This window comes from Suricata suricatta, chromosome 7 (assembly GCF_006229205.1).
Source record: "Suricata suricatta isolate VVHF042 chromosome 7, meerkat_22Aug2017_6uvM2_HiC, whole genome shotgun sequence".
Classification (NCBI taxonomy): Eukaryota; Metazoa; Chordata; class Mammalia; order Carnivora; family Herpestidae; genus Suricata; species Suricata suricatta.
The window spans coordinates 109,756,173-109,766,403 of record NC_043706.1 but is presented as its reverse complement, the minus strand read 5'-3'; the positions used below and the strand labels follow the sequence as shown (position 1 = coordinate 109,766,403).

At 36.1% G+C, this 10,231-nt stretch overlaps 1 protein-coding gene across 1 annotated transcript in view; it reads right to left on the bottom strand.

Annotated features, from left to right (window-relative positions):
- Positions 1 to 4: 4 nt before the first annotated feature.
- Positions 5 to 10,231, bottom strand: part of RNF146 (ring finger protein 146) — a gene marked incomplete at its 3' end in the record, with an annotated part of 20,657 nt that continues 10,430 nt past the window's right edge. The window contains exons 2-3 of the mRNA XM_029943221.1: positions 9,216 to 9,323; positions 5 to 917 (exon numbers count right to left, since the gene is read on the bottom strand). Coding sequence (XP_029799081.1) covers positions 5 to 917; positions 9,216 to 9,217 — 915 coding nt within the window. The remainder of the gene's footprint in view (positions 918 to 9,215; positions 9,324 to 10,231) is intronic.

Genomic DNA, 10,231 nt, shown 5'->3' with positions numbered 1-10,231 from the left:
AGTGTTGTGCAACAAGCGCAGATACATCCTCACTATCACTACTGGCATCTGATTCGGTTTCTTCAATGGAGGTGTCTGGTGCTGGTACTCTGCCTGACGGTGGTGATTCAACATCTTCTTCTCCCTCCCCCCTATGACTCCTTTCGGCTATGCTGTCTCCACTGAGTTGTAAACGAGCAAGAGAGTCTTCCAGAGAAGCACCTGCATCAGGGGATGGTGTTGCAGGGCTTGTTAACTGACCGTCTACTGATGTCAGAGGCCTTACAGAAGACACTGGAGGCTGAACAGAAGCTCCACTCTGTGCTGATCCACTGTCCGCTCCATCTGCAGAGCTCTCTCTCGCTAGGTTTACAGTATTAGCGTCACAGTCCAGCCTAAGTCCGGCTACTCCCTTCTTTGGTATATCTATTATATCCCGCTTAATCTTCCTGCGACGTCCATGTTCATTTCTCCTGTATTGAACCATATTTTCAAGATCAGCAACATACAGAAACCCAGCAATTAACATTTCAGTGCTCTTTTTACCTTTGGAAAAAGCATCTTCCAACTCTCTACTAGTGCGCTCATCATACTGCCACCACCCATTTCTTCCTTCATAATACCATGCATATTCACCATTTCCTCTACTCGCTGCCTTGAGTTCTTCTGGTGATAGTAAGGTTGGCTTGTCAAGGAAATCTTCAGGAATTTCTTGTCGACAGAGGGCACACCGCTTTCCAAGCCATGAAGCTCCCTTTACGCACAGATAGCAGAAAACATGCTTACAAGGCAGACTGACTGGATGAACACATGTTTGCAGACAAATGGCACATTCAGGGACAGTTAGAGAAGGTGCAGTATTAGAACAGGACTCATTTGCTTTCCTGTTCGTAGGGAGCATGTTTATTGAGTGATCAATCTCACCACAGCCAGCCATCCTAAGAAAATGAGAGAAAATATATGTAATATTAAAACTGTGTTTCAACTCTTCCAATACGGTAATTCAACAATTGAGAAAAAACACTTATTAAGCACCTACTGTATATGTGTACTACATACTAGACAATAAGGAACAAAAATGAAAGAAAAAATTTGTGTAGAAAAGTGTTTTTGATTTTATCAGACCATTAAATTTTACTTTGGGGGGCAGGAGGCACACAAATAAATATTAAGCCAAAAATTAAAAAAAAATACAACCAAAGTATAGATTTTAAATAAATATACCATTTCTAGTCAGTCACAAAACTTATGAGATGTAAGTACATGGAAAGATTTAAAAATGTAAATTCCATTCTAGACTGACTTTTCCAATCAGTGTAAAAAGCAGAGACACAGAATATGGCTAAAAGTAGTTTAGATTACAATTATAGAATGTGACAATTTTGTAGGCCGTTACAGTATTACTGATAATTTTGCAAATGCTGCCATATATTAATATACTTTTGGTACCTGACAAGTAGACCATATGAAATTAAGAATAAAACTGAAATCCTAGAAATTCTCTATTCCTGCTATGTATTTTAAAAACACTGGTTAAACTACCCATTTCATTCCTCTTCCATGAAACAGTCTTCTTGTGATGGCCCTTCCTTGTTGTTGACTTTTTCTAAACCATTTTCTTCTTCTTGCTTACTCTTTTAAGATGATCTCATCTACACCCATGGCTTCAACTTTTACTTATAAACAATGACTCAGAAATTGGTATCCCAGCCCAGGTTTCTCCTTTCAGCCCTAGATCTAGATTTCTAGTTGTCTATTTTAGAATTCTTCCTGGATGTTTTGAGGGGAAAAAAGACTGAACACATGATCTGTTTCTTCCTTAATTACTCCCTAAAAGCTCCCCACTCTTGGTGACACCATTATTCGCCTGCTTTTTTAAGCCAGAAATCCATCATTGAAACTGCCCTTCTCCAACTCTTCTCATCCAAAACATCAGTAGGTCTCATCAATTTTATCCTAAGTATCTCCTGAATCCATCTACTATCCATTTCTACCCTTCCCTAACCACCAAGTAAACACTTTATTAAATTATTGAATATGCCTTATAATTGGTCCAGCCTTACTTCTTTTGCTTAAAAAGCTGATTTTAAGATAAAGACCAGGATCTATGTGTAATGGTCCTGACCCCTCCTCCCCTACCAGCTTCATGTATTAAACTTCTTGATCAGGCTTCTAGTCACAATGGCAACTCCCTCCAATAAAAGGTTTTTTCTTTATATGGACATTTCTTCATTTCCTGCCTCCCATATCCCTCATGGACAAACTACTACCCATCTTATACCTCTCTTGAGAACCCCTCCATGACTAGGTCAAATCACCCTATTTTTTTTAACTTCTTACTACCATGTATTTCTCATTCCTAGCACTTAACAGAATTGCAACATTACGTTTATGTGTGTGAATATTTTGTTAATATCAGTCTTTCCCCCATAAACAGGTGGGCTTTTTATGGGCAGGAAGCAGGTCACTTTTGGTTCGTCTCTGTATTCTCACATAAGACCTGGCAGAGAAAACACTCAAATATTAGCTAGGAAAATGAATGTGTTTTAGAAAGAAGAATACCATATTATAAAACATGTTTTTGAGTTTTATTTTATTTTAAATAACATTACATTAAACCATCAGATTCATAAACTTTTTTTAAAGCATTTACTTGTATATACCTTGGAAATGTATAAAAATTCTGTTAGCGCACTTAAAAATCAGCCCTGAAGCAGCATACTGAAAACTATAATGAAAAATTGCAGATGGCCAAGAAAGGATAACTTGAATTAAGGCAGCCATTATACAATGAAACCAATCCTAGATAAGAACTCTAAAAACCTGAGTCTCCTTCTCCCTTATTTTGTACTCCTCAGCACTCAGTTAAACCCACAGTCTAAATTTTCTTACCTACAAATCAGTTTATAAAAATTAGGTGAGAATAGCTTAAAAAAAAAAAAGTCCACAAAACATTCTACTAAGCGTTCACTAAAGCTTCATTCACTAACACTCCACAAATGTCACAAACATGTAAAGCCAAGAAAGAAAATGACACAAATATTGTTACCCTAAGCCAGAGAGGGTGAAAAGAGGAAAAGATTTGCCAAACTGGATGCACTGGGCTTAAATAATGACCAAAAATTTGTTAATTTCTGCTTTATTCAGATGATCATTTATTTAAAAACTATTATAGTCCAAATACAATGCTGAGTATTGATGGATCTAAAGAAATACACCTACTTTGTTAAATAAGGAGGCATTCATACAAGCAAACAGTAATCACAATATGGCTTAATTCTTGCAGTCAAGTGTTATATATGCATTAAAAGTAATAATGAGAGATGAGAAGATGGACATAGTCTAGAAAGTTTAGAGTGCAGAAGAGTAGAAGAGATTAAAGGCATGCGCACAGCACGGAGTCAAACAACTGAAGAGTTAGAGATAAAGCTATAAAAGTAATCAGAAGTCAAACATGAAAATCTTTTTGTGCCCTGCTAAGGAAACTTCTGATTTGATTTTATCCCATACTACCAGGAAACCACAGAAATTTCAAAGAGGGGAGAAAATGATAGAGTAGACCAGTAATAAGTACAAAGACTGAGAAATAGAGATAAAAGATCTCACAGAGATTGGTAACCATTAATAAATTGTTGCTTAAAATTAGTGACAATCTCCCTCTATTTGATTCTGTGTTTTAAACAACGAATATTTCAAATTTAATAAGGATCTATGTTGTTTCCCAAGATCAAGCATTCAAAAATGGGCACAGTGGTCGCAAAAGTAGTCAGTAAAAATGTTTATGCTCATTAAAACTTGAAAAACAATGCTCTTAGACTTTCATCACAGCTTATCTGTCCAACAATCCATTCTTTTACTGCCTTTTCTGTGTCCTTGGTTCCTCAATAGGCAAGGTTAAAAATGATAGGAAGTTGAAAGGACTGTACTGTACTTAAATAGAAAAGGAAGCAGCACACTAGCTCAATATAAAGAAATGATCACTATATATATTTGATTTTCAAACTTTTTTTTTGACCTTTAATTGCATTTTCAATCAACTCCTTTACCAGAAACTCTAGGTTACATAAACTATAAAATATAACTTTTCCCCAACCTATGGTAAATTCTACCAAATATGAACTCTTCATATGTGTTAGGCACTTACAGAAGCTTCAAAGTATTTTGAGATAAACTCTCACCTTCAAAGACCTTGTAACTTAACAATCCAAATTAGAAGTGAAAGCACCTGCTTCTTAACTGATCCGTTAATGCTCCTCACCTATTTCCCCTAAGAACTGGCTGTGCTAACACATTCTGTTAGGCTCTCCACAACTCATTCTTAAATACAAAATATCTTTGTACTTCCAAAGTAGTGAGAGACAGAGTACCACATATTTCAATTTACATTTGGCAAAAGAATGAGAATACTTTTATCTGCTCCAGGTAACTTTACACTTTAGTAAGAGTCTATGTACATTAGTTTCAATTCTGTGAAATATAAGCTGCACCTAATGTACCTAACAGGTTTTTAAAAAAATCAACACTCATGCTATGCTTCTGGGTCTTCAGCTTTCTCATTAGTAAAATGGGGATAATTCATGTTGAACTCAAAATTATTGTAAAGCGAATACATTAAACGAAAGCATAAAACTGTATTTGAAAGCCTCTTTTACTTCATCAGATTCTACTGCTACATTTAAATATCAGTATAACTTTTTGGTAACAGAAAGAATTAAAATTAGCTATAGAATGGGAGAATAAGTATAACGTATACTCTTACATCCCTTTCAATTTAGGTTAAAGAAATTAGTTGTCAGTAAAAGTCTTTGTTTTTTAATGTTTTCATGTTTATTTTTGAGCGAGCGAGCGAGAGAGAGAGAGGGAGGGAGGGAGGGAGGGAGGGAGAGAGGGAGAGAGAGAGAGAGAGAGAGAGAGAGAGAATGAGTGGGGTAGGGACAGAGAGGGAGACTAAGAATCCTAAGCAGGCTCCAGGCTCTGAGCCGTCAGCACAGAGCTGGTGTGGGGCTTGAACTCACTGTGAGATCATGACCTGAGCCAAAGTCTGATACTTAACTGACTTAACTGACACTTAACTGACCTGAGCTACCCAGGCATCCCAGTTGTCAGTGAAATTCTTTATTAAAGCTCCAGTTAAGAAAAAGAAAATAGGGGTGTCTGGGTGGCTCAGTCTGTTGAGCATCTGACTCTTGATTTTTGGCTTAGGTTATGATCTCATGGTTCATGGAACAAGCCCAGTGTCAGGCTTGGGGTCTCTAAGATTCTCTCTCCTTCTGCCTTCCCCCTGCTCATGCACAAGCAGGCTTTCTCTAAAAACAAACAAAAACGTCATCCATCCATTTTGATACTATTAATAAGACAAAAATGGAGAAATGGGCAAATACTGATTACTACTTAGTAAAAAAAAGTACATATTCTTGGAGACATGAAAATGAATGAACGCCCAAATTAAATCTATAGGAAGAGCAGACAGAAGGGCCAACCACAGAACCTTGGAGTATTCCAATACTTACAAGTGAGGCAAAAGAGCCTATAAAAGATGTTAAGTAATGGTCAGAGAGAGATGGAGAATAAAGAGACACCACCACCACAAAAGCCACAAGGGAGAAATTTGCAAAAAAACAAGGGTTAAGCAAGGAGAGGACTTAAAAGAAGTTAACTATTAAACTTATGACATATTTCTACTTTTAAAGTGAAATGTATGGTGCACAATTAGCTATTTTGATTTCCCAGAGACTATCAAGCCTCCTATCAATAACTTTTTACTCAGTCAAGACAAATTTCTTTTCCGTATTCCCCCAAAGACTGTTGAACAACTTTCTCCAATCTCTTAAGAAATGTCCTAGATTCCTTTATTATTAAGAAATTAGGTAAAAGTGAATCCTTTCAGTTTATCTTTATCTTCACTCTACCTTATCATCATTCTTCTTGGCTCAGGATGGGGTATGGTTAGTTGTGTTCAAAGTTAACTCCTCAACTTCTGTTGTCAGTACCATCCCAATTCCCTTAAGATTTTGGTTAATATTCTCTATCCTTAAATTTAAAAATCAACTACCATGGTTAGTCTAATTGTCTCCTTCAGTCTCAATGTATTTGATTCCATTACATGGAATGATATGACCAACTATTTTTCTAGAACTTTATAAAGTATTCACTTCCATAATGGTAGTTTCTCCCAATATTCCTTTTGGTTTCACTGTTACTCTATCTTCTCTAGTTGCCCTTAAGTACCAGTATTCTTCACAAAGGCTCTGGTGGCTCCATTTTCCCCAATACATTCTATGTCTAGACAATCTACTTAATATCTCAAAATTATATATATACCACCATGATCCTCAAAATCTAATATCCAGAACCATTCCAACTATATTTCCAATCTATATTTAAAAATTCTACCTCAATATTTTCCAAGGACCTGATATCAAACATGGCTAAAACTAAAGTTATCTGCTCAGCTAAACTGCATCCTCTTTCTTTGTTTTTGATCTTGGACAAAACTTAGAGCCATCCTCAATGCTCCCTTATTCCTTGGCCACTTCTCTTCTCCATGACAGAAACTTTAGAATGTGTCCCCTTCAAACGCAAACTGTCATAACAACCCTGGAGAACAGTATGGAGGTTTCTCAAAAAACTAAAAAATAGAACTGCCCTACAATCCAGCAATTGCACTACTAGGTGTTTGCCCAAAGTATACAAAAATACAGATTTGAAGGGGTACATGCACTACAATATTTATAGCAGCATAGCAGCATTATCATCAGTAGCTAAACTACTGAAAGCCCAAATGACCATCAACTGATGAAAAGATAAGGAAGGTGTGGTGTACAAATACAAAATATTAGTCATCAAAAAGAATGACATCTTGCCATTTGCAATGACACAGTTGGAGCTATAAGTCAATCAGAAAGACATACCATATGATTTCACTCCTTTGTGGAATTTGAGTAAACACAACAGATGAACATAGGGAAAGTTGGGTGAGAGAGAAGAGAGGGAAACAAACCACAAGAGACTCTGAACGATACAGAACAAACTGAGAGAGGTAGGTGGGAGATGGACTAGATGGGTGATGGGTATTAAGGAGGGCCCTTGTTGTGATGAGCACTGGGTGTTGTACGTAAGTGATCAATCTATTCCTGAAACCAACATTGCACTGTGTATTAACTAACTAAAATTATATATTAAAAAAATGTGTCCCCTTCATTCCCAAAGCTTGTAACCCTAATTCTGGCCTCTTGGACACACTCTTGTACAAAATACTAACCTCTCAAGTAGCCTCTCTGACTTCAGTCCTTTCTCCTCATCTTTTCTCAGTTCAATCATGTCAAATTAGTCTTCTCTCCAATCTTCAATAGTTTTCTACTGCCTACATAGTTAAATCCAAATTGCTAAGCACTGGTTTTCAAGTACACTGACATAGCCTTTAGAGTAAAACAGACTTAGTTAAAATCCTGGCTTCATCATCTATCCTCACTATAGTTAAAATCCTGGCTTCATCATCTATTCTCACTACACTGATCTAGAAGAGCATTTCCCTAACTTTCCCATGAAAGTAAGAATTAGATGGTGAGTTTGTACATAATTGAGTTAAAGTCTAAAAATCTGTGTGTTTAACAAGGGCTCCAGGAAATAATTCTCAGTGAAATTTGGAAAACACTGAGCTATGGCGAATTTTGTGTCTTCACCAGTAAATGAGCTACTACCATTTTTCACAATGATTAAATTCAATAATCCAAGTAAAATACCCAGCACTGGGTATTGCTAAGTGCCTAGCAATATAGTAGGTACTAAATAAACATTCACTCCCACTATGAACTTTGAAGTCTCTTTTTTCCCACCCCACTTTGCTACATAGGATTGCTTCCTGACTCTCAGATGTCCTGATATTTGGGCAACTGTGCCCCTCCCTCATCCATTGGCTTGAAAAACACTTCCAATTTTCTCAGTTTGTTAAAATTCTATTTTTTAAGATCAAGCCAAAAGTTATTTTGCTCACTCTGAGTGCTTCAGGTGGACTAAATCTCTAAGTTCTAAAAGCATTTTATTGTTACCTCAAGATGGCATTTCCCCCACTGGTTAATTAATAATTATAAATGAATATCACTTACTAGACCATAGTCTAGTTCCTTGATGGCAGTACCTACAATATTTGACCTATAAGATTAAAAAAATATATTTGTATATAGATATATAACATATGAACAGGATTAAGAGATATATAACAACATTTCTAATAAATCTTCATAAATGAATAATGTCTTGCAATATTAGTAATGTGACACTGAATGTCACAGGATCACAACTGAGCCAATAGTTCTCTCTTACTCTCTTGCTGCTTGGTCTCAGGCCGTGGTGTCTGGCAGAAATAAATGACTTTTCAGAACATTAGAAGGTGCCCACAACCAGCACTAGTGTATTTTTTGTTGCTTAAAGCATCTATGGACAGTCCTTTGCTTTTCCATACACGAGTAAGCTTAGAAATGCTTTGCCTCATTCTAGGTCAGGCTGCCTGCAGATATAGACCCTTTCCTCTGCTGCCTAATTGCCAGTTACATTAAATACAGTATATGACAAGAGTGTATTAATACTGTACTGTAAAGAAGATTCCACTGAGCCAATAGATAGCAGAGATTCCGTTAGTAACAGTGAAAATTGTCCTACACAATAACCCCCTCTCCCTTGTCTCCCTCACAACAGCCACGGAAGTTGGGTTAATTTATTTTTCTTTATATTTTATATTTTCTTTACTATTTTGTATTATATTACAGTATTGTAATTATATTTATATGAATATTTTTGGGTTGTGGAACCAATCATCTTGAGTTTCCATTATATCTTATGGGGAAATTCGCTTTGATATACAAATGCTTTGGATTACAAACATGTTTGTAGAATAAATTGTGCTCACACACCAAGGTTTTATACTGTACTATGTAAAGAAAAAGTAGAACTTAAAAGACCTGGAGATCTTTCCAAACTTTTTAGCACTCTTAAGCAAATTCCTTTGTCTTCAGTTTCATTCACTTTTATAGAAATTTTTCCTGATGAGATTTCTGGATACCTACATCAGCAATAATTTAATGAGAAAAAAATCACTAACTCAATAAAATATCTGAAAGTCAATATAGAATTGCTTTTTGTATAATTAGAAGTAAATATAACATATCCTTGGCTTACTGCATTTTATTAGTCCATTTCATTTACTGCATCCTTGGGAAAAACCACAATGCCATACTTACATTTCTATTACAGATCCCACAGCTGTCTGTCACAAAAATAAAAGACCATCTTCACCAGAAGTCAAACAGTTTGCAGTATTTTCTCTTCCACTGCTGGTTCATTCTGTGCTGCAAAAGAAATTATTTCATCAACTTCCATACAGACTAATTAAGATCAATAAAATCAATCAATTATGTATGATCCTTTAACAAAATCCAGTGGCAAATTTTATCTTAAAAATGAAAAAAATTTCAAGACAAGGATGCCTGCTTTTACCACCGCTATTCAACACAGCATTGAAAGTGCTAGATAGAGAGCAATTAAGACTAGAGAAAGATATGAAATGCAAACATATTGGTAAGGAACAAGTAAAATTATTTCTATTTGCACAGATAAAAAACTATCTCTATTTTCTAAATAGAAAATCCCAAAGAATCCTCAAGAAAACTACTAGAGTTAATAAAAAATTCAGCAAAGTTGCAGGTTACAACTTCAATCAATATACAAGTCAGCTGTGTTTCTATATCTACAGTCAACAATCCAAAAAGGAAATCAAGAAAGCATTTTACAGAATGCTCAAGACTTCCATTTATAATAGCATCTAAAAGAATAAAATACTCAAAATGGCTGAAGGACCTGAATGTGAGACAGGAAACCATCAAAACCCTAGAGGAGAAAGTAGGAAAAAACCTCCTAGACCTCCACCACAGCAATCTCCTACTTGACACATCCCCAAAGGCAAGGGAAATGAAAGCAAAACTGAACTCTAGGGACTTCATCAAGATAAAAAGCTTCTGCAAGGCAAAGGAAACAATCAAGAAAACTAATAGGCAACCGATGGAATGGGAAAAGATAGTTGCAAATGACATATCAGATAAAGGGCTAGTATCTAAAATCTACAAGGAACTCACCAAACTTCACACCCACAAAACAAATAACCCAGTGAAGAAATGGGCAGAAGACATGAACAGACACTTCTCCAAAGAGGACATCCAGGCCTACAGGCACATGAAACGATGCTCAACATCACTCATCA